At 40.7% G+C, this 24555-nt stretch overlaps 2 protein-coding genes across 6 annotated transcripts in view; one reads left to right on the plus strand and one right to left on the minus strand.

Moving 5' to 3' along the window:
- Positions 1–4857, minus strand: part of C11H8orf48 (chromosome 11 C8orf48 homolog) — a 29905-nt gene extending 25048 nt beyond the window's left edge. For 4 of the 5 annotated variants that reach the window (XM_068957079.1, XM_009685412.2, XM_068957081.1 and 1 more), the window contains exons 1-3: positions 4698–4848; positions 2375–2633; positions 283–408 (exon numbers count right to left, since the gene is read on the minus strand). In XM_068957079.1, coding sequence (XP_068813180.1) covers positions 283–408; positions 2375–2621 — 373 coding nt within the window. In that variant the 5' untranslated portion in view covers positions 2622–2633; positions 4698–4848. Of the gene's footprint in view, positions 1–282; positions 409–2374; positions 2634–4697 lie in introns of all 5 variants that reach the window. The other variant, XM_068957082.1, reaches the window with a different exon arrangement.
- A 410-nt stretch (positions 4858–5267) lies between these two features.
- MTMR8 (myotubularin related protein 8) overlaps positions 5268–24555 on the plus strand; it is an 85888-nt gene continuing 66600 nt past the window's right edge. The window contains exons 1-3 of the mRNA XM_068956799.1: positions 5268–5291; positions 5729–5799; positions 6544–6613. The gene's annotated coding sequence lies outside the window, so the exon portion shown is untranslated. The remainder of the gene's footprint in view (positions 5292–5728; positions 5800–6543; positions 6614–24555) is intronic.

Genomic DNA, 24555 nt, shown 5'->3' on the forward strand with positions numbered 1-24555 from the left:
TAAAACGTAGATACATTTTTATTACAGTAGGTTTATCCAGACCTTGTGATAATGCATTACTAGGATGATGTCATGTCAGGAGCATCAAAGCAATATGAGCGATGGAAGACAAACTGTTTTCCCAGAAGGCATAAGAGAGACAAATATTGTACTTTGCTAATTGCCTGGCTTGACTTTAACAGTTTATACATAAAATTTAAGTCTAGCTAAAAATCTACATCACCTTTCAAAAGAAACAAGAAAGGAACAAGAAACTTCCACTAGAGTTGCTGAACTCACCACCAGCCTGAGTTTTGATGACAGATTTGTCTTGCTTAATGCCAGCTTCTTTATTTTTCAGAAGATCAATCCACTTCCCCAAGAAATCTCTTTCTATAGTTGCAGATTCTGCTATTTCAGACTGCTCCTCTACAATGAAAAAAGGTAGCTTAAAACATGCATTGTGAAGAAAACAGGACTGAGACAAAATAAAAATAAAGCAGGAGGCAAATAATTCTTCACTTGAAGATGAGTGAGTTTTCTCCACTGAGGGAAAAGAAACCCCAAGCCACAGGGCTATTCAGAGGACACTGGTGATTTGGGGGCAAAATATACTGAGCAAGCTTTTGTCAGACAAAAACATCTCATACTGCTCATTTCTAATCATCCCTTGGAAAGACAACATCAGCTACTCTGAGAAGAACAGAGACTAATTATTAGGGCTTGTTAACACATTCAATTTTGTTTGCAATGCTGACTTAACACCAATCTACCCTCCCTCTCCCTCAGCCCCACCACTTATTTTCAACGCCGCATGGCCTTTTCTTTTGTGGCAGTACAAGCATTCCCGAGAGCTTAAGAGAACTGGATCCAGGAATTGATCCAAGGGAAAAATAATACAGGGGGAAAAAAAGAAGAAATCAAATTTTGTGTCAGTCCCCTGTTATCTAGATTGTTCCAGTACAACTTCAATTCTGCAGTAACTGAGCAAATTGCCAAGGCCTGGAAGTGAATAGCTGGATGAAGCCAAAAGACTTAAGAGGTCTGAAGAGACACTGCCATTGACAACAATATACTGTTTCCAGGGTACTGATAGGAAATTCAGTGGGCTTATACAAGGAAATAACGTGTCCCCATGGGGACACCGGCGTGACAGGCTTTCTATAGTTTGTTTATTGTTTATGTATGCTGCTCTCAGAAAACTATATACTGCAGAAAGCTATCAATTTTCCAAAACATTTTTCCATGTATTATTCCCTAGTTTCTCATTTAACTAGTAGTATTCAGAAAACTCTACGATTTTATGAAATATTAACCTGGTAAACATAGAAAGTGATAACACTTTTTAACGTATTCTTTATCACTTCTTGAAAACACCTCTATATACAGAAAAAGGATTCCTCTAAGCATGCTCTCCTTGATGAACTCCTCTTTGAGGAATAATTTTTGAAATTTGTTAAGTTTCCAGAAAAAGGTTTATTAAAATCTATCATTTGTAAAAATGAAAATCTTAAGCCAGACTGTCAAATTTAACCTGTTAGATACAGTTCAATCACATAAACGTAGCCTGAATAAGACACCAAGACCAACATTATCTCTTAATTCAGATTCTGAAGCACTGATCGCTAAGGCTATGTTCTGTTCTAGGATAAATGGGGTTTATACTCATGTAGATATAGCTGCTGAAAAGTTTTGGCCTATACTGTTGGGATGTTATGCCTAAACACTATTTAAAAGAGATTCCCAATAACAACAGTGCTAGTATGCTGTTTATATATGTAGACAAGCCCTTATACCAAGGACAGATTTAAAAAAAAACACCAAAAAAACCCAAAAAAAAGCCAGTGTCTTCAAGTACTCACTATACTTTCCAGAGTAAACTTGGAAAAAAGAAGATTGACAGAGAACCCCATAGAAATGGAAAAAAAAAAAAATAACAACTAACAAACAAGGTTAAGTCAGCTAACTTATGCCCTCCTGCCTTTTTTTAATCATTCATCTGATGCAGCTTTCAGGCACTAAGTCCCCTCAAGTGTTTCAGGTCTTGGACCTTTCCCTGTGTCCTTGGAAAACACACTCTACAGCCCAGCTACTTTTTGTATATGGTAACTCACTCAGTATTTTGCAGAATTGTTTAACATTCCAACGAAATTTAAGCATCACAAGATTACTAAGGAAAAGTTTCCATGGCTAAAATAATACTCTTCTGCATATAGTTGTCAGTAAATCCTGAGAGGGCAAAATATAGATCTAGCTGAAACATAGTGAATCCATGTTGTTTTTTGAATAGCAAAAACACTGTATGCAATTTTTACATTTTTATTTTTGCTGATTCAAGTCTCCACAGATGTAAAGCTGTGAAGGGCAGGTCTCAAGCATGGTAAACTCTGCTTACCTGCATGATGTTGGCCTGCCAGCTGTGATATCCTTTCCAGCACATCTGATACAGCAGACCTCTCTAAATCCTCTGTGGAACAATAAGACTCAGTTGGCTCACTCTCATATTGCAAGCAGGCTTCTTCCTCCTCGCTGAATGGCTCAAATGTTTCTTCCGAATAGTCCAGAACAGAGCTACTGTAACTCTGGCCCAGTTCCACCTGCCCCTCTTCAGAGTTAGCAAAGTTATCAGCTGTGGTGGTCATCACAGTGCAGCACTACAAAAAAATAAAAATAAAAAGAATAAAAGCACACACACAACAATTTCAATTGTATAGGAAGAAATGATTGGATTATTCATAGTCCTGAGGCACATATAGAGAATGATTACAGCTCCACCCAAATTTAGCTGCCAAAACAGGAGGATGAAATAACTACTTAACCAACACCCCTCAAAGCACTACCGCTGACAAATGTAGTGCATCATTAATCTCTGCTAGATGAACATATAATAACAACATTGAACATTAACAACAAATCCTGAGCAACATTCACTTCAAATTTGTGTGAATTACAGGTAACATTTGAATAAAATCATTCATGAAAACAAAAGATGAGAAAAAAACTTGGATTTTCTGGGAGTTATTTTTAAGCCTCACACCACTGGGAAACGAAAAGCATCTCTACTTAGATTTTATGTCTAGAAAATTAGAAAGACTATGCAACAAGCCTCAGCCACTCGATGCTCTCAAATGAATATAGTCTTACTCTCAGGGTGAAAAAAGGAACAAAGTTATCCAAAGTCAAGCTCCAGGAGCAAAACACAACCTCAAATAGGTAATGTGCTATGGATACATTTTAAAGCGTTAGTCTTTCTTACCCTACCCTCTACCACCGGAATGATGCACTACAAGCCCATCCTCCTTTGAATCTAAAGGCCCAAATAACTTTGTCTGGAAAAAATTTTGCATTATTTTTACCCCCTACTCCCTTAAAGGGAGGAGCATAATTATATGGGCAATACACTTTTGGAAAGACGCTTGTAGCACTGATAGCGATGGCTCCTCCATCAGGACGAAGGGAACACCAACATGATGATACTGGATAGACAAAGGCACTTTCTGCCATGCCTGACTACAATGCCTGAATCTCAGGTATGCCACTGTACTCTGTGTTTGCTGGTGGTTTTCAGCGAACTTCATTTTAAAGGCGCTGACTTTAGCCATTTCTCTATGGAACGTGCTGCTTGTTTTAAGTGACACTTTTACTGCCAGTCTTCCTGTGCGTTGTGCCCTTCAAATAAATTCAGGGCTTCTTTCCTGGGCCTAGGCATCCAAAACCCATCGGCAGAGCCGAGCGTCTAGGTTTTTGAAGGCTTTCCTTTTGTTTTAACAGGGTCCCAAAAACTAAAGAATGGCTCTGACCTAAACTTTAAATATTAATAAGCACTAAGTAATTCTTTTCTTCATCACACCAACACTGATTCAGGCTGGAAATTGGTTAACGAGATCAGGTCTACTGGAGAAAAACAATAGGAAATGCAAACAGAGAGACAATTAGTTCTTCAGCACAGAGCTGACCTAAGAAGTGGCACTTGCAGAGGAAGCACTTCTTCCTCAGTGTACTTTGAGGATAGAAAAGGAATGAGAAAATGAGTTTTGACAAATAACAAGGCAGGCTGAACCGGAACTACTTCACAGAGTCAGATATGCTTGATGCTAGCTAATTTGCCACAATGAAAAATAGGTATTTATCACATCACTAACAGATAAAGATATCTTACAGGGCACAAATACACTTGTAAATAACAAATAAAGCATTTTCAGAAACTGTTGCAGCAGTTAACCTACAGCTTTTACTCCTCACAAGGATGAGGTAGTATCTACCGCATCAGACTTGAGGAGCAAGCTCAGCCCTTCAGTAAAGCTGTTGGAAGAGAACCGTTTGAACTCGTTTTTCCACTAATCAATTGGGCTTACAAGCATGGCATCCAAACCTTCCCTCACCGCTGAGCAAAACAGTTGCTGTGGCCTACAGCCACAGAAAATTTGAGGAAAAGAAACTGTTTTTCCTCAGCAGGCAAAAGATGTGATTATAAGGCACCCCCCCTACACACACAAAAAACACTACATTTCCACCAAACAACGGCCGATTAAGAAACTCTTCTCTATGTACTTTTAAGTTAAAGCACCAGGCAACAGACAGAGCCACACACATAGAAAAAGACAAAAAAAAAAATGAAGGCCCTGAGGCCCCGGCAACATTTGACATCTCCTCCTCCAGCACGGCTCGCTCAGGGAAGCCCACCAGCGCGCTGAGCACGGGCAGCTCGCTACACCTACCCTACTGCGCTACGAGACGCCCGCAGGCGGCCGCAAGGGCTCCGGGCGAGCCCCGGGGGCGGCTGAGGCCTCACAGGCCCGAGGCCGAGGCGGGGGCGGGGGGGTGCGAGCCGGCCGGCCGCGCCGCGGCTGCCGGAGCGCTCGGTGCCTCTCGGAGGGCGGAGGCGGGCAGCGAGGCCGCCCAGCCCCCTCAGCGCAGCGGCCTCGCCCCGCGCGGCAAACGGGCCGCCGCCGCCGGTTGGGGGAAGGCGCGAGGAGCGGCGGTGGCGGCGGCGGCCAGCCGTTATGCGGCCCCGCCCCCACCCCCGCGGCCGCCGCGCGCGCGGGGGCGCTCGGGAGCGCTCGCCACAGCACGGGCGGGGCGGGGGGAGGGGAGGGGGGCAGGTGAGGTGACGTCACGTGGTGGGACGAGAGGGGTTGGTGGGACGAGAGGGGCCCTGGCGAGGCGACGTGGTGGGGCGAGGGGGGCAGGTGAGGCGACGTGGTGGGGCGAGGGGGGCAGGTGAGGCGACGTGGTGGGGCGAGGGGGGAAGTGAGGCGATGTGGTGGGGCGAGGGGCCCTGGCGAGGCGACGTGGTGGGGCGAGGGGGGCAGGTGAGGCGATGTGGTGGGGCGAGGGGCCCTGGCGAGGCGACGTGGTGGGACGAGGGGGGCAGGTGAGGCGACGTGGTGGGACGAGGGGGGCAAGTGAGGCGACCTGGCGAGGCGAGGGGGGCAGGTGAGGCGACGTGGTGGGACAAGAGGCCCTGGCGAGGCAACGTGGTGGGACGAGGGGCCCTGGCAGGGCGACGTGGCAGGGTGAGAGGCCCTGGCGAGGCGACAGTCATTTCTGCTAGTTGCAGCCTTGGATGTGATGCTGTTGTGGAAATGAGGTGCAGGAAGTGCATGTTTCAGGGATTGAAATCCACCTGCAGCTTGAGGTTCATTTTCTGTAGCTGCATCGTGATAAAAGCAGCTCTTGTCTTCTGTGTAGGGGGATCTTGGTTTCACAACGCCCTTTCAGGTCAGCTAATCCCACTTGTTTCTTTCAGGGAAGTCATTATTTCTATCAAGAAAAGCACATACTTCCGCTCGGGGGTGCATAGTGTTTTCCCTGTCACATGTAAGTCACTGTGCTGTTTTATCATGGTAAATATCTCATCCTGTATCTGGACTGAGCTGTCAAGGTCTCAGCTTGACTTTGAGATCCTTAAGGAGAGAGCTCTTGCCTTCTCCCATGTTTCATTAAGTGTAGCTTAGCAGCTCCAGTGGTCGTGTTCCTGAAAGAGAGACCTCTGTGTGCTGCTGATATAAATATCATATAGAAAAACAGTTTGGCCAGTGTAATGAGATAGATGCACAGTGTTGCAGAAGAGTAAATAAATTCATTGATGCCGCAGAATGTAAGACAGAGTTGAATAAACACTTCTGCCTACATATCATTTAGATGTTTTAAAATCCAGTGATTCATTCGTTTCTGCAGGGAGTGGACTGCTTACATGGTGCTGGCCCATTCCATTTGCATGTAGCTTGCTACAAGAAATTAAATTAATATATACATGATAAATACTTCTTTTATATTCTCCATCTATACAAGTTATGGTAATGATTAGAGAGGTGTGCAACTGTGAATGGAAGGGGAAATTATCCGTACTGCAGCAAGTGGGAGTCAAATGAATACCAATGAGAGGGAGAGAGCCGCACAAAACAGTCTTTTCTTTAGGATGACAGCACTATGGAGGGAGAAAAATATGATTGAGAACATATATGCCATTTAGATCAGCAAAATCTACAATGTGTGCTAAACCTTTCTAACTCAAGGATTCACGTTTTGCTGATTATTCTATGTTGTATTTTCCTTCTTAAGACGGTAACGTTGCAGACAAGCTAGCAAGCACCCAAACTGAATAAGAACAGTATATGGAAGAATCCAAGAGGTAAGCTGACAGTTTTCATGCTCTGAGTTATAAGTGATCATGAAATAGGATAGGGAGAAACACTACTTTTTCTTTCAAGTTCTAAGCAAGATACAGAGAGAATAACACAGAATACCAAAGAATAACACAGATCCTCACAGTTTCCACTAAATACCTCTCTGGCAGCTTGATACTTCATTCTTTATCATTGTCCGCTTTTTTACGGTAACAGTTGACATTAGATTATTACTGACCTGGTTGGTATTTGAATTTATTCCCTAGAGGTTAAATACTTTGCAGTTTCATGTTCTCAGTCCTTTTTGAAATTCATAATTTTAGAGCGTGGAAAATATATTGTTCTGTCAAGTTTATTTCTCTACCATTTATTCAGTGGAAAGGGTGATGCTAATATTAAAGGCACTTGATTTGGAACCCAGATATAGATAATTCTTTTCACTGGTCTTCCCTAAAACAGGTCATTTTATCACTGCAATTTCCCTGGTTGGTGTCTAGAAATTTAATATGTTGAACAGCCTAGTTATTTGAACTCGTATTTGTTATTAAAGGATTTGTGGGTGATAATAGATGGCCCAATCCAGTTGTGTCAGAAGGTATTTAGATTTCCTGCTGCTAATATCCTGGAGTTGGACCAATATAGAGCATAAGTAGTATTGTGTGAAAAGTAGTGACAGGCTTTTACTGCAGCTCATCTCTTTATCATATGCTATATTAGATTTAAACACAATTGTTGAATGCCTTTGTGTGGGTAAATGCTTTCTGATGTCTCCTTCTATTGAAGCTGTAATATCCCTTTTAACCAAAGGGCTACGTAAGAATTCATACTTGCTAGCTGTGTTTCTCAGATAATCGTAATCTCATTAACATCGCCAGCAGAACTAACTGGGCTGTCACAATGAGATTCAGTACCCAGTTGGTGAATTACGGTGTGAGGCCAGTGGAACTAAGCATATCCTGAAGATGGGTAAAATTGATGCAACTCGTTAACGAGATGCTCATAAAGTATCCTCCTATATGCAAAAGCAGGCAGTTTGAGAGTTTTTTGAAACTCTCTTCATTATGAAGGACAAATGCCAAAACTCTTCCCAAATTTCAGAAGCAAGCTGTTGACAGTTCAAGGTACAATAAAGGTTTTCTCCTTTATCAGACATTGAAAGTACTGCCAAGTAGCACCTAGATGCCATAAATCATCGATGAGAATGGCTAACTTGAAAATATTACACAGGAAATGCTGTAGGACATGGAGCACCTAAATAAGTTTTTGTTTAGGGCCTACTGCATTTAAAATGGTGGTTTCTGTTTCCATTAATTCACATCTCTAATTAGGAAATGGATTGGTCTTTTGCTTAACGTTGTTAGAGACTGGCTGGTGTCCATGGTAGATCAGAAGCGTGCATACAAATGAAATTCTGAAAATGACCACTACTGTATAAGTTTAAGTATAAATTAAATGGAAGCTGTGGGCCGGGTCTCACAGGTGGAAAAAATATATTTCAGACCTGTATTTGTAGCAAAACAACACCTTTCCAGAGGATAAATATTGCATTTTTTAGAACTTTTGCATTTTGCTAATAAGGAATGAGTCACACACAGAAAAAAACATATGTCATTCATAGAGTCTGGGTCAGAATAGTTTGGAGAATCAGGAGAATTTGGCACAAGGATGTGCTATTTGGTCATTTAGTAAGTGTAAGGTGTAGACAAAAGGAAAGTAAGATTCTATGCTGAAAACGTCTAGAACTCTTGTTACAAACAAGCGCGTATAAAATAATCAGTTCAGTACTATGAAAACAAGAGAGTGACTAGCAGGTGGTTAATTATGCTCTGGCTGGTTGTAGGAGACCACAATGGGGTGCGTTTTCACTAAGCTTCAGGGTGAAGAAGGATGGGCTACAAATCTTTTGTGAATAAAGATAAACTATCTCTGACTATCTTGCCCTTGGTCACACTATCACTTCTACTTCAGGTAAGTATACTTTTATTAACGTCAGACTTGGTAATCACCTGGGGGAGAAACATCCAATGAAGATCCAGGTTGTGAATAGTGTGTTTGTTTGTTTGTTGTTGTTGTTTTTTGGGGGGGGGAATTCATTTTATTTTAATGCCAAGCTTTTTGTGCAAGCGTGTTGCTTTCTGAGATTTGCTGTATTCCTGGGGAAAGGTGGTGCTTAGGATGAGACATAAAACAATAATTACCACTTGTGATTGAGAAGGAGCCACAGCTGCGTTTCTGAGGTTTAGGATTAGTCTCAGTGTATAGGCTAGATTCCAGTTAGCATGATTACACTCTAGCTTCCTAGTTTTGCTTCACTCTTTGAATTGGATAAATACTCTTACTGTGTCCAGATGTGCGGTGAAGTAGCAACGTATGCCTTCCCATGTTTGGTCATACTTCAATGCAAACTGTATGTATAGGTTGTAGATTGCTTTACGAGTCCTTTCTCCTTATAATTGCAATGTAGTTAAACAAATAGGAGATACAAAGCAGATCATAAGTCAAATAAGGGCATTAAGCGTAGAGAGGAGGCTGACTAGTCACATGACAGTAGTTTCTTGGGAAAGTGAAACTAGTAGTGGAAAGGCAGTTAAGAGTTAGATCCCCCAGTTGTAGTTTCCCTTTGAATTGTCTGTCTGCTGATCTCAGACTTAAGATCCTGTGGGTTGGGACTGAATCTCTAGATCACATCTTTCTTAATAGTCTGGATTATTTTTGTCCGGATAGATTGAGTGCTGCAGCTTGAGCATGAGAAATTTGCAATACTTGATCCTCTTGCTTTCATTCATTGCAGAGACGCACAGAATTGTTTTTTAACTCAGTCTGCATTCCTGTCTACCTGTTCACATGGATTCATTTTATTTTTTCCCCATGAAGGTGCCTTTAAGGAGACCCTTTAAATATTTGGATATTTCAGTCATTTAGCATTGTGCTTTTGAGCATTAAAGCTTTCCCTTAGATGGACAGGTTGGAATTGTTTCTGAACTGACGTTAAATCATCTGAAAGAAGTGAACTCAGAACCTTCTATAGTAAATGTTTGAGATCTTCTTCATGTTCTTTTCTCCTTTTTTTATTTTTATTTGGTGATGTCTCTGTAGATCATCCTGAAGAACTTGCAGTGTATTGCTATGAGGAGAGCTTTCTCAGGGAAAGGCAAATTCCTCATGCCTTTCCACACATCAATACTAGAGTTATTAATCAATTTTCTTCAATAATAGGCTGACTCTTTGGGAATCTTTCAGAATTTATTTCAAACCGATGAGTCATTTTGACACGTCAGAAAATGCCTTCATTTAGAAATTGCAGCCTTTCATATTAACACTCTGTTTAATTCATCATGTACCCATCTGTGTATAAAAACACAATATTTATTCCGTCTTCAGCCAGCTTTTATAATGCTAATCATTGTTTTACTGAAGCATCTTACAGATGCTGTAAGTCGCATCAGTCAGTTCTTTCTGTTTTTCTTCTAACTCTTTATTGATGGAATATTATTTCTACTGGAGAAGACGGAATGATTTTGTAGGGTTTTTTTTTTTTTTTTTGAGAAGGCACTGTCTTTATAATCTCTTTTGAAGGTGGGCTTATTTCTGAGAAATCTCATGGTCCTGGAAGAAGGGACATCAGTGTTGGTACCGAGCATTTCATTGCTGGTAAGGATTTGAGTGATTTCAGGTGATCGCATTGATGGAGGAAGAGCTTTTCTCTTAATTTTCTGGGACTGTTTGACAACTCTGAAAATTGATGCTAATCTTAAATTTGGCAACCCGTTTTGTGCCATTTACCTCCGTATGTGTTTCTGCAGATGTTTGAGAACTTTGGTGTCCTAGACTGAAGTAGACCTTCTCAATAAATATAATCTTAAATAGTAATCATCATTGTATTGGTAAAGCTATTGTACTCTTAAGAGTAGCTTACTTGAAACATGGCTGATGTTTCCAACACCTATGAGATAGCTAGTTGGAGGCAATAAGACAAACGGCTTGGCGCCTCCAGGTCCTTTTCTGTACGTTCCACTAGCTTTGTGTTGAATAAAGCTGTAGCTATTAAGTAAATTTATTATTCCCTCCAGTGCATGTTGGTTATAAAGAAAGCACAATTGCAAGCATCTGAACTCGGAAGTCTCATTAGCAGAAGAAACCTCATATATGTGAGGTTTTGTTTTTTTTTTTAAATCTCCAATTACCACAGGCTAGGAAGAGTTCATATTAAGCATATTAGCATGCATATGTCTAAAATCTCCTTAAAAAGCAATTAAGTGTACATATGGGAGCACATTTTGCACTGACTCATCATATAATTTCAAAGTACATTCAAAACATTAATTACTCGCAAAAGACATGTAAAATAAGTGTTAGTGCTGCCATGTTACAGATAAGGAAACAAAGACATAAAGAATAAATGACTCCTTTAAGGTCAGACAGAATGACAGCCAAGATTCCTGGGTTCTAATTCTGGCACTTCTTACTGTGACAAGGCGCATCCCCTTGTTCAGTGTCTCTTTCATTATCATCCTTTGCTAATGAAAAGTTGTCTGATGGCATGTGTTATGCACAGTGAATCACCAGACCGTGGAATTCACAAGTATGTACAGGATCAAGACTTAGAAAGTCTTATGTTCTTCCCCAGTTTAATAAGCTCACTGATGGGTATTTATGAGATGTTTATATGCCTTTTGCTTTGCTGAGCCACCCACAGGGGGAAGAGGTAGACAGTAGGAAGCAAATATTAAGGTTGGCAGACAGGTTAAACGAAAATGTGCACAGGGGATTTCCAGTGTCTGTATATGAAAGGAGATTTTCAGCATAACAAAAGAGTATCTCACAGATACTATCAAATGCAGTTAATGTCCGGTTACGTCAACCAGAGAGCTGTATCCTCTCTCTCTTTTGGAAGCTCGAGCACAAGCAGACCATGAGGCTCTCAATTTGATATCATATTGATCTCAGAGTTTGGTGGGGGAGGCGCTCTACTAAGCAAAGAAAAAGAAAAGATAACTGTCCTTGGGCTTGATGGAGTCATCTGGAGGCTCCAGTTCCATTTCGATTATGAAGGAACATCAGTCAAGATTCCTCTTCACTTCATATATAGGCTTGAGCCAGGATCAGAAATAAACTAAGACTACAGGCGTGGCTCAGCCCTGATATATACACCTGAGTAAATCATTCTACTCTATGCCGGTAGACCAAGTCTCCAGCAGACAATGAGCTTGATGATCTGATTCTATTAGATTCTTGATTTAATGGCAGTAATTTTACTTTGATGGCAGTCATTGCCCCAGCTAGCTGGAATAATAGAATTGGTTTCCTTAAAGCCCCATTTACGATGTATCCTCTGTTGAATCTTAAACAACAACAAGCAGAAGTCTTCAAAATTATGGTAGTTATATGGTTAAAAATGTCAGGGTAGCTTGCCTGAGCCTGGTGACTGGGAATTGCCAGTATAAGAAAATGAACACTCATAAAGTTAAAATAGGTTTTGAATCAATTCCATTTCATTCTAAGATGATCTCCCTTTTCTTTCACTGCTGATTTAAACACCTGGAAGTTGAAGTCCTCATAAAATTAAAAACAGGCAAACAAAATCTGTAAGGAAATTAAACAGCATGGGATGTGATGTGTTTAATTAGGCCGGTATAAAACCAGAATGGCTCCACAGAACATAATTAAGAGCAACTGAAAGAAATGGACTGATCTCCTTAATAACCTAATGGGCAAAGTGTCAATTAAAGCATCATTCTATTTCAGTTACTCAAGGCCATATGCTTTCAAAAATTGTACTTAAGCTGGAGAACTATAAAAACTTGAAGCCTGAGTTATTTTCTACTGAAACTTATAAAGGATTTAGCTCTCTACAGCTAGGTTAGAATTGGATTAGGTATCTTTACACTGCAGTGCATTTTGAATTCTAGACTTGAGAGGATGTCAGTCTTTACTTGAAAATCCCATCCTGCCAGCAGATGAATCTTCTGAGTCATTGCAACCCACTGTTCATTATCAAAATGCTCATGAAGGAGCAGAGCGGGGCTACCTGGCAGAGGACTGACGTACGGGTAAGATATATGGAAAAGGATTTAGGGTGTATCAAGTCTGAGTAGTTATGTTGGAAGACGTGTTGAACTTGATTTGGTGGAAGGCAATTTTTTGTCCCACTGCGACTTGTACAATTGATAGATGGATTCATCTGGGGAAAGTTATCTACCCACAAGAACTGAAGGTTTTGGATGGTTTGTCAGCTCCTTGTCAGGTTTTATTCCCTTCATTAAGACTGTCTCTACACCCTTCCTTCCTTCGTCCTGAATTAAGTGGAATTTCCCATGATTGTTTCTTGCATCTATTTACATTTATAAATTCTTTGATGTAAGGAACGCATCTTGCTATGAGGCCCTGAACTTGCAAATTCGTCATTCATAGAAAACCTGCTGATTCCTATGACAGCTCAACACAAGAAGTAATGTACATTTACAGTCATGTGCGAGTTATGAATAATAATATAGTCTTTGATCTACTGAATACTTATTTGTATATCAAACTGTATGCATGCGTGTAGTCCTTTGGAAAGTGTTCATGGAATTAGGGCCACCTTCATCCAATATTGTCTTTTGTGTGCTTATCATTAACTATTCAAAGCAAAATAATTGTAAGGAGCGGATGGGAGATACGTTTTTGAATGAAAATTACAAGCAAAATATGTAAATATGTTCTGAAAAATAGATAAGCTCTGAATATGTTTAGATCGTATACACACTCGTACGTACATGACTTGTATGACTAGCAATGAGATTTTCTGTTTGCAGTGCTCTAATACAACCAATTAGTCTCCCTAACAATATATTACACTGAAGTGCAGATCAGAAAAAAAGCCAAGAACAAATCATAATCGGAGCAGAGATTAAGATATTAAAATCATAATTCAGCTACAAAGTTGACAAAGTAAGCTGAGACAGTGAAACTGTGGCACCATTAACATTTAATAGGATCTCTTATGTGTGTTTAAATGCAGTCTGCTTGAATAAAATTGCTTGTCCTTACACCAGTGTCTTATTATCATTTTGGTCCTTTGCAGCAAGCATCAAGGAACATTAAACATAAGAGCAGGCTTGTGTTTAAAAACAAAATCCCTCTATGTAAGGCGGCCTTGATCTAGGCTGATATAATCCCAGGAGTTATAGGAACATTTTTTAAAAATAAAGGGCTATGCTGTTATTTAAACTTTATTCTTTTCCCTTCTCAAGCAAATATTTTAAAAAATCCTTTTAGCTGGCTGGTGTGATGCCCCAGCTGAAGAAGCTGCTCCTTTCCTGGCAGGCATCCAAACGTGTCTCTGGATTTGTTTGTCTGAGGTCCTGATCTAGTAGGTGGAGCTCACTGAAGGACAGGACTAAGCTGGTTTCCACCTGGACTACTTTGGTGTTTATGTTTAGTTATGCATAAGTCCAAATCTTCTTGCCAGATCCTTGGTAAAATTTTAGTCACCTCCTACAAATTGCTTCTGCTACTAGACTGTTTTAAAGACATTCTTATATTCCAAATTAGAATTGTCAGGACTGAAGGATGCCTGTCTGTCTTCTGGCTTTCTGTAGTGGCTATTACTGCAGCTGTATGGGCTAGTGAAACACGATTGTTGATTCTAGACCCTTTCTGTTTTGCTTGCTAGTTCAACTCTTATTCATAACTGTATCAATTTAAAATCATTATAATGCAATAGCGATTCAGTTATAGAGGTTAAACGAGTTAGAAGAGTGAATGTAGTACCTATTAGACAGATGCCCATGATTAATTCAAGCCATGAAGTAGGAAAACCTACTCTGGTGATTGTGTGGAAGGACTGTCACTGTTGATCTGTTACCTACGGGGAGAGACAGCTCATCTCTGGAATTTTCCTAGAAGAACAAACTCATTACAACAAAGCATCCTACAGAGTTTGCTGTACAGAGACAGCTCTTAACTGGCTTCCTTCTGAGGGATTTCTGCAGGGGAACCAAAGTCTGACAGAGCTATTTTGCCCCATAAAGGCCATAGATAACAGTGGGGTTAAAGCACCCTGGCAGAAGACGGAAGGTAATGAGGGCTGGCGCAGATACTGCCCGCTCAAGACTTGTTCTGATGACAGATGCAGAATTTCCTGGCTGTCTCCAGTGATGCCAACAATTTCCAGTACTAACTCAACCTAACCTTTTTGTTTTAAAATAAATATATTTTCCAAGCTACTGTGAGTGCTTTCTACTTGATAAACAGATGGAAATAATTCAAGACCTTAAGAACTTCATTTGTTTTCAGTACCTGTATCTTTGCTCAAAAATGACGTGAAAGTTTGAACAGGGAATCTTTCCTCTTGTTGCATTTATAGGTATTACCTATGAGTGCAGTGTCCATGTAGGCTATGCTATGTTTGCCTGTTTTCCCTGTTGATCGGCTGGCTTGGATAGATATTTATGGGAGCTGCCGTTTCTGGCAATTATGATCTTTGCAGCCATCTCTAAAACACATTCCCTCTAATGTAAGCCTGTCAGACCTGAATCACTCCCAGGCCTCTTACCCCAGTTGCAATAATGCAGTCTAAGTGTAACCACTACACAAGCAAACACATTTTAGTGCCTTTTAGTTACAAAGGAAAAGACGCTGAAAGAGTCACTGCGCATAGCAAATTAAGTGTTGTTCCTGGACAGTGGTTCCAATGGCTTTGGGTGTCTATTTATTATTCAGTTTGCATAGTGTTAAAACATTCAAAGATGATCTATAAGGCTTCCCTGAACACTGATCAACATTGTGCAGTCCCTGATAGAAAGGAAAGGGACAGAACGTTTTGCAGACTGTGTTCTGTGCATTTTAGCTTATATCCCAACTAGTGAGACACAGACGCTGAAAAGAGCAGTTAATACTGAATTCTATTGTTCAGAAAGCAGGACTTCTTTATGTATGAACAGTAGTAATTTTACTGTTAGAATCAGAAGATCCTAATATCTGTCCTTGGAGTAGTAATTTCCTATTCGTTTGCCCCTGATTTCACCTGTATTTTAAAGCGTCTGGATGGATAATGGAGAAAAGTAGCAAATAGCTGATTTGATGGCTGTCATGCAAGAATAGTGAATAATTTTGCTGGCTGTAAATTTTTAGCTGTATTATTTGTGAAGACAATTCAACTATTATTTGATCATTTTTATTACAATGTTTGCATAGATGGGTATCTTATATCACACTTTTTTTTTTTGGATGTCTGTGTCTCCAGGTGTGTGGACATTAAGAGGGCTTGTAGCATACGGGCCTCTGCTACTTGCTTGAGGGACCCTGTAGCATGCCCTAGCTAAATGGTTTAGAAAATAAAACATTAAGGCATGGTTTGGTGGCCATTAGATGGGCGATGTCAAGACTAACATTAGCATAATTTAGATATAAAGTGATAGATGTTGGCAGTACTCAGGCAATACGGAGTTAAGCACAGAGTAGACTCTTGGAAGAACTAACTTGGGGTACAGTGTTAAGCTTCAAGCTTAAGATTCAAGGAACGTGTCCTGTAGGAGAGAGCATTTGGGAAAATTTGCAAAAGTAGGGGAGGGGATGTTTTCTCCATAACTTAGAAAGCGCCCGTTTCCTCCATACATTGTACAATATGAGCTCCCATCAGGGTAGAAAATTACTGTTCATGAACGAAACTTAAGGATCACTATCCATTCTAGTATTTTGGGTATCTGAGAGCATCTTCCATTGCTGTGAGGACCATGCAGCAGTCTTGCAACTTCTCAAGAACTGGGCTGAAGTTTTCTGCTCCTTCACGTTTTTCCTGGATAGCAGGCAGGGGCAGGTAATTTTAATGAAGTCACATAATTCGAAGCCCTGCTTAGTTGCAAATACAGTTCCTCAGGCTCCATCTTGGGTTCCCTTGCTTCCCCTTTGTTAAATTATCTGTCAGCTTGGAATGAATTTCCTTTTTTTATGCTGGCCAATCTCAGGTAAGCTTTTTGCCCTTTTAATAATGCTTCTCAGCTCTTAGCAGAATCATCTCTTTTCACAGTAGTGAGTAGAAGCCACAGTAATGTTTCTTCTTGTTAAGATATTGCAGCTATTTTAGGCCTAAACTTTAGGTTCTGTAGCGGAGGAAAAGGGAATGGGAAAGTTGTTGTATCCAAAATGTGTGCAGATTGTTATTTTGGATCGTATTACTAATCTGCCATTCCCTTTTATTACTAGTCTGCACTGAAGATAAGATAGCACTTATAATTGAAGAAGATGAGTATCAGAGACAAGCCTATAATAAAATAAAAGAATAACAGAAAATGGAAAATAAAACAGGAGATGTTCTAGTTTTAGTGTTTCACTGAAATGAAAATGCCAAACATCAGCAGTAAAAAGCAAAGTAAATATTGTAACTTAGGTGGACTCAGTCCTATTAGGTGTTCTGGGAACCTGATCGTTGTTTTAAAATAAATTAATTATGATGATACTCCTTTAAATACTGGCAACACAGTCCCCCATCTGATAAGAGAGGCTTTACTTAAGAGATAAAGGTGCTTTTCAGACACGACTACAGACAAGGATAGGTTATCTGTGTATGATCTTTAGCTACTGAGTTTGCTAACAGTCCCTTAATCATAAAGATGGAAGTTGTTGAGATAGTTGTGGGTAGTTCAAATTTAAATGCTAACTTCTTTAAAGTCCAGAGCTCTCCAGTTCAAGGGTCATCCTCAATGACTCCTAAGGTCCTGGATTGTCTTCTGTTTTGTCTCTGGCCATTCCTAATATTTTCTCTAGAATCTCTATACAGTTCCTTACTCTTCTAAGCATTTGTCATTACGCTGCAATAAATGAACCTAGTAGGAGCTGTGTATTCTTTACTGATATGATCCACATCAAAGAAACACAAGAAACTTTTTGATTCAACTGCCCTTCTTGTAGACAGCTTCAGACAAAAGCCCGAGGAGTAACGGGACATGATATGCAACTTTTGCTCATTCATCTGTGACTGTCCCTCAATTCATGGTGGAGACGGAAGTAGAGTTGTGCGAGAGAACTTATGGAGCTGCAGCTAGTTTAGTACAATGAAGAACAGGCTTCAACTCCCAAATAGATTTATCAGCTCCAGATTCACACAGTTATAGATAAATAATTATGGACCCATACATAAAAATGGTTCAAAACTTACCGTGTTTTTGAATAACATTGTAAGGTGTCACTAATTTGTTTGGCTTTTGAGGTGAATTTTCCTCACTTGTACAGTGCAGTGGGGTGAAGTCGCTTATTGAAAACTTATTAAAAATACAAAGTTCTTTCTCACTGCTGGACTCTGACACACTCAGAGTTTGAAAGCAGCTGCTCTTTGCTGTCTTTCTCTTATGCTTCACAGTTTTGCCTTTCCAGAGCGCAGCTGATGGCTGTTACCAGTATCATGGATCAGCATCATCACCTGTGGATTGCTCAATAATCTCCAAGGCACGCAGCCTGGAAAATCCGTATTGCATGATCGTAATGCACACAACTTTATTCCCACCCTAGGAACTGTGGTGCAGAAGAACCAAGTGAATAAGGAATGTGATATACACTAAAAAGCCTACAAACATGTTAGTATAGAACCTCTAACTTCCTAGTGATTATAGGCTGGATAGATTTTGGTTTGTAATGTGTGCTGAAATTTACCAAGGAATTTCCAGAATAGCTGCAATTTTGATTTTAATATTTGTATTTCCTGACAATCTAATTTAGAAGCAGTTGTTCCATTCTTTTTCAAAACACTGTTCTTGTTACATTTAGTAATCACCACAGCTAAAAAAGCGATTCTCTGATTTTGTTTTTCTGAAGAAAAGAAGACATAAGTCAGGAGCACTGTAGTGCAAAAATATTTATTGATAATTTTATAAAAAATATGAATGACTAGGTATATCTCTCCCTTGCTCTTCAGCTGAGATTATACTTGGCACGTTATCGAAGGACTGCAGTCCTCCTGATACATAGTGCAAGGGAGCACGTCAGGCTCCACTTCTGGGCTCCCCGCTACAAAAGGCATAAACATACTGGACCGAGTCCAGCAAGGGCCACTAAAATGATTAAGGGATTGGAGCACCTGTCATACGAGGAGTCACGAGAGAGCTGAGATTGTTTAGCCTCGAGAAGAGAAGGCTCAGAGGCATCATATCAATGCGTATAAATACCTGATGGGAGGCAGTAAAGAAGACAGAGACAGACTCAGTGGTATCCAGTGAAAGGACAAGAGGCCACTCAAACATAAGAAAAAACTTTTTTACGGTGAGGTTGGCCAAACACTGGAAGCTGTTGCCCAGAAAGACTGTGGAGTCTCCACCCTTGGAGATACTCAAAACTCAACTGGACATGGCCCTGAGCAACCTGCTGTAGCTGAGAGTAGGGGGCTTGGATGAGATGATCTGCAGAGGTTCCTTCTAGCCTAAACAATGCTATGATTCTGCAAAGTGAAAGGTTGAAGTCATTACTCAATGAACAGAATGACGGAAAACATTCTGTAACCAAACTTGGCCTGTGGCACTAAAGAGCAATGAGACTTTGAAATATAGCGGGTTCTGTGGAGCACGAATATCTTGATCCTGCATTCCAGCAATGCCTGCTGAACAGGAGCTTGGAATAAGGAATAAAGCCTATGTTTAATCAACAGAATCATCTGGCTCACTGGAATAAAACAGAATACAGCTTTCCTACATATTTTTCATAAAAGAGCTAGAAATGGCTTGCTTAAAAATGACACACACAAAAACACACATAGAGTATGGTCTGAGGGCTCTTGTTTACACATGAATATTTGCAGACTCCCACATCTGTGGTAATTTGCCCCTGTATATCTGTGGGCAAAATAGTGATTTAGGAGACTAAAAATAAAATAGTGATTTAGGAGAGTATCCAGGACATCATGATCTCAGTATCACCAACAGATGGAATCCAGTTGCTGGAATGAAATAGCCTCAGGGGAACTGTCATTATAGCATCCCATCAGTGAATTCACCCAGTAGCTCCCCCAAAGAAAATGCAAATATTTGACATTTCTAGTGACCGCCCCCCTATGTAGATCAGAGGTATGCCTAGTACAGCTGAGTCACTGAGGCCGTTGCTAGTCACCCTGAGCATGTCTGGTGTGCTGAAGTAAAACCCCGCATATGAGCAACCCATATTCTGTCATATCCAAATTTTAATGCTGTGGCTTGAATCCATCTGTACTTATTATGTGCAACATATTAATAATATTGTTTAATTGTAAATGTCCCTTTATTGCCCATACGTTGCTAGGGTGAGGGAACTAAGGGACATTGGAACGTGCTTCGGAAGCCTTAGGAGTACTGCTACCCAAGCAAGAACATTAAAGTTTGTTACATGAAAAAGCTATTGTTGTCCCCCCCTCTCCACACTTCATCACTGCCTGTCTGTAGATAAATGTTCAAAAGAGTTGGTGGGTAATTGTGCTCAATCTAGTATGCATTTAAGACTTAAATTGCTTCTTTGAGGCTGAGCCTCCTCATTCTGTACTTCAGAGTCACTGAAAAACAATACAAAACTGGAAATGTAAAATTTAGTCTTTGAAAACGTGCTTTGCAGTCCCAGTTAACTCTCCTGTTGTCCAAACTTTATTTAGCCTTGGCAAATTGCAGAAGAAATGATAGAGTTAATGAGTGTAATTTATCAAAAAGCAAATAACAAAGCGTTAGCCTGAAGCTGGCCCACTGACCTGTATGTACTGCAACTTCAACATCCTCAACATCCAGCAGAAAAAAAAAAAAAAGGAACGTGTTCAGGGTAAAAGTTAAATGCCAGGTGCCTTGTGTGAAGTAATGCACATTATATTAAACCATTTAAGTTTAACACAAACAGTTACTCTAGCCCAGGTGGTAACTTGCTACACTACTGTAACTTGATGGTGTTGCTGAGCCTGCTATAGTTTGGACCGAGCCTCCCACTGTAGGCGTTCAGACCTCACCTACAATAATCTGGATGCTGAGAGGCAGCCAGTGATGGCGCAGGTAAACTGTGCAATGCATGAGCTTCATAGGGACCATCATGGGTTTTCTGACAAGGAATCATGCTATAGACTCTGCAGATGCCTAGTTGCCCCTGCCTGAAGCAGCAACACTGAGCAACGAACTGGTCAGTGACAGGGGGCGGGGAAGGCGGTACCCCTGTGTCTTCTGCTCCAGCAGTCCTTTCTCTTCCCACCCACCTTTCCATATGTCAGATGTCCCTGTGTTTGTCACCCACTCTGAATCAAACTTTCCCCTAAACCACTAAGTTACCCTCTTCTGACCGGAGTTGCCACTGGCAACAGTAGCCTCTACAAAGTGGTTGCAGTGAATATTTGCTCTAGTTCTTCCAAAGAAACTTTTTCTCAGCAGAAGAAATAGAAGCACAAGCAACGCTGTTAGCCATGTGAATCTGAGTCTGCTGCTATATTTTTATGGGTGTTTCGTAACACCAGTGAGGGCCCGGGCGTTCTGTGCAGCCACCTGAAAGCTTCCCGCAAGATCAGCTTCAACATTTGGTTTTTCTCTCTGATTCATTAAAGAAGAAAACCTGCCCTCACTCAGACAGCTGATGCTATTTGCATGAGGAGAGTGTACAGGCTTAAGACACACTAGAGCGATGTTACCATGATGACATATGGGGAACTGTGTTAGCATTAGAGATTTTTTTTAGCTATTTATCTGTACCACAAAAGAATGTGAGGGAATTTATTGTATTGCTTGTGCTTGTCACAGTGAAGGAATTCTAAGCTCATTGCGATAAACCTGAAGCACTTTTTAATAATGCACTGGACCTACATTATCACTCCTGCATTTAGAAGGGGAAGAATCCACAGCCACCTTCTTTTCCATTGCTAAATAATTTAAGCATAACCTATTCAGACATTAAAGAGATACAGAGAAAGTTGTTGTTCGCTGTGGTTAGGGTTTATAGCGTATTGTTGCTTTCTTTGATTGAGATTTTTCATCCTGATGACATAAGCTTCATTTTTAAGCTGAATTTCTCTCTAAATCGAACCTATCCCGTCGGAGAGTTCAGCCCCTTGGCTGGTTGATAATATGATGGCAGATATTTGCCTTTTTTTTTTTAAACAGATTACTAAATTGGTTGAATGTGATGTGATTTAGCAGTTGTTATTAAGCCTCATGTTCCTGCAGATCTGGGATGGGAATTTCAGTTTAATCCCTGCAAGTTAGAGTTACGAGGTCCAGATAAAATAAAAACTATTTGCAATTATGTGGCTGGAGCCTCTTGAGAGATCTAAAATTCACCTCACCTCAAACTTATTGGGTAAACATGCTTTAGAGTTCTTGCCTTGCAGCATCCTTCTTTAAAGGGAAATGAGGGGCTGTAACTGTGCTCTGCCAGGTCCAAGGGAGTTGATGATTTGGTTTAAAGTCACCCATGTTTTCAGATGCTGTCCTTGAGCTTTTCAACTGCAAGCTCAAGACAGAGCAAGGGCTGCACTTGGTGTTATATATTGGCCTTACGCAGAACGCTTGCTTGTTGTGTAACCTTTCCAGCCCCTGCTCCCCAGTGCAAGTTTCAGGAATAATTTGATCTTTGGGATGGAAATCTTCCAGACAAGCTCCCGCATTTTCTTCCTCACCCATAGGACTTAATGGTTGCAACAGGTTTGCAAGATCAAGTACTGTATTTCTTGGCCTGGTCATTGTGTTGTGAGTGACGTACTAACAGTTGTTCCTGTCGTGGCTGAACACGTTCATATCCTGTCATGGATAGAGCCAGGGAAAACAGAGCTGCCCAAAACCTTGACTATGAAAAGACTTTCAGTAGCTTTCACAGAAGGATTGTTAAGGATTTGACTTAAAAATATTAACCAGTTGAACTGCCTCTAACATTACTCACGTGTGAAATAGATGGTATTGTACCCATTTTCCTGAAAAGGGAGTGGATACCGGAAAAAATAGCTCGTCCAGAGTCGCCTATGGAAAGATCGTGGTAGACAGAAGTAGAAACGGGATTGTCAAACTTCCATTTTGGCATTTTGTTCCTGTTGCGCTATGCAAATAAGAAAATGTGGCAATTAGGGATGATTGGGGGGAGATCTGTCAGACTTTTAGGTTGCCTGCAAAGTGTTTTTATTTAGCGTACTGTTTGAACAGAAGCAGTTCATTACTTGATGATGAAGAGCTGATATACAAATGAGTGTGTGTACACACACAAAAGGAGGTGTGATATTCAGGCTGCTGGGTAACCTGTGGGATCCCACAGCTGCGGTAGTCCGTGCTTCCCTTCCTCTCCAGAGCTGTCCCCATGCAGCAGTTCATTCTGCTTATAGGAGAGCTTGCCACTGTTACGGCGTATTCTTTTGCCATGGAAGCAGTGGTAGATGTCTCCTGTTCCCATTTCCGTCTGCTGTAATATGCCTGAGAGAGTTGATTGTTTTTGTCCCTTTCCTATTTTGAATGTGGAAGGATACTGCAACTGATAAATTGGATGTAAAGTAACAACACCTGAGCAGAATTATCAATGTTTAAAAAGCACTCGGAGAATGACAGTCTCCGCATCTGGAATTCACTCCTCTAGAGATCAAGAAAACAATTTAAGCAATGCCCTCAGAATAAAATTCAAGGCCATTTTTTTTGCACAGCAGCACTGAAAATTGAGACCGCTCTCTGCTGACCAATGGAAAAAGAGATAGACCTATAGTTACATTTCTTGTGTTCGGGAAGTAGCAATGCGCACCATGTATTATTCAGATTGGGAGCTCTGTAATTCTATTAGTATTGTAAATGAACTCTGGAGCTTTTACAGATTTGAATTCCTGTATGCACACACTTGCACATAAATGCTAAAATGTCTTCTATTTTCAGTAGCAGAGAACTAACCTCTGGTAAGCAAAGCACTAGGGAACAGGGGCACCACTCAGAATAGATTGAATTCCAGCCACAAAGAAACATCATTTGGATTTTTCTTGCAGGAGAGACTATGCTGTTTCTTGAAACCCCAGAGTATGAATAAAACTTATATTATTGAGGCAAATAGCTTAGGGAGTTTCAAATAAGGATTAGACAATTATATGAATAAGGATAGGTAGGTTAAAAAGCAAAGGGCCATGCAGCTGCCTGCATCTGCTTATAAATTCATCACGAGTATACAAGTAAGGTAAAAATCCCATAACCATTGCCATCAGGGAGAAGATCTCTGCATGAGCAGAGATGTCTCTCGCAGCAGTGACTCTGGATCTATCAGAGACGTTTTAAAGAAACCTTGTTTTTCTGGAGGTGGTTGTTTTACTCTTTCTGACACCCAGGTTCCTTTAATACGTTAAAAGATGAGGTGTCAAATAGCTAAATGCTTTTTGAATACCTTCTCCTGTTTCCTATGAAACCGAAAGTATGCTGCCTATCATCTGGGACAGGTCTGAGCTCAAAATAGATTATTCTTACTCTTTAATTTTTGAGTTTTACCATATATATATGGTAGTTACTTCCTAGCACCAGAAGCAAAGGGAACCTGGACCCTTCCATTCTCAGCACCGTACAAGTGTTACATGTGCTACACAATCTGGAAGAAGAGCTTTATCTTTAGGCTTATGTTTAGGCTTACCCCAGGTGCCTGACTTAGTGAAGTAACTGGCTAATATGCTGAGGCAGGCAAAAGGTATGCAAATCTCTGAAGGCTAGTCACAATAAGAGACCTGGATGTCTTAAATCACCCTTCAGAGGTTTATTTTTCTTTGCACTGACTCTAAAGGGAACCGAAGGAGACTAGATGTCTAACTATAGCCATAGTTCAGCAATGCAAGGACTTTCTTGGCTGTACCTCCTTAAACTGTTCCCCACTCTCTCATGCCTAACTGCTTTTTCCCATCTCTGCTCTACCTCTTAGTTGTGCCAACACAGCTCTTTTGGGGACCATGCTGGGACATGTCCCGGTGTCTTTTTAGGATATTACCCAAATGTGCCTGGCATCACGCAGTTCTGTTTTCCTCTCCAAAGCAGTGATTTGTATT

Source organism: Struthio camelus, chromosome 11, assembly GCF_040807025.1.
Source record: "Struthio camelus isolate bStrCam1 chromosome 11, bStrCam1.hap1, whole genome shotgun sequence".
In the NCBI taxonomy this organism is placed as follows: Eukaryota; Metazoa; Chordata; class Aves; order Struthioniformes; family Struthionidae; genus Struthio; species Struthio camelus.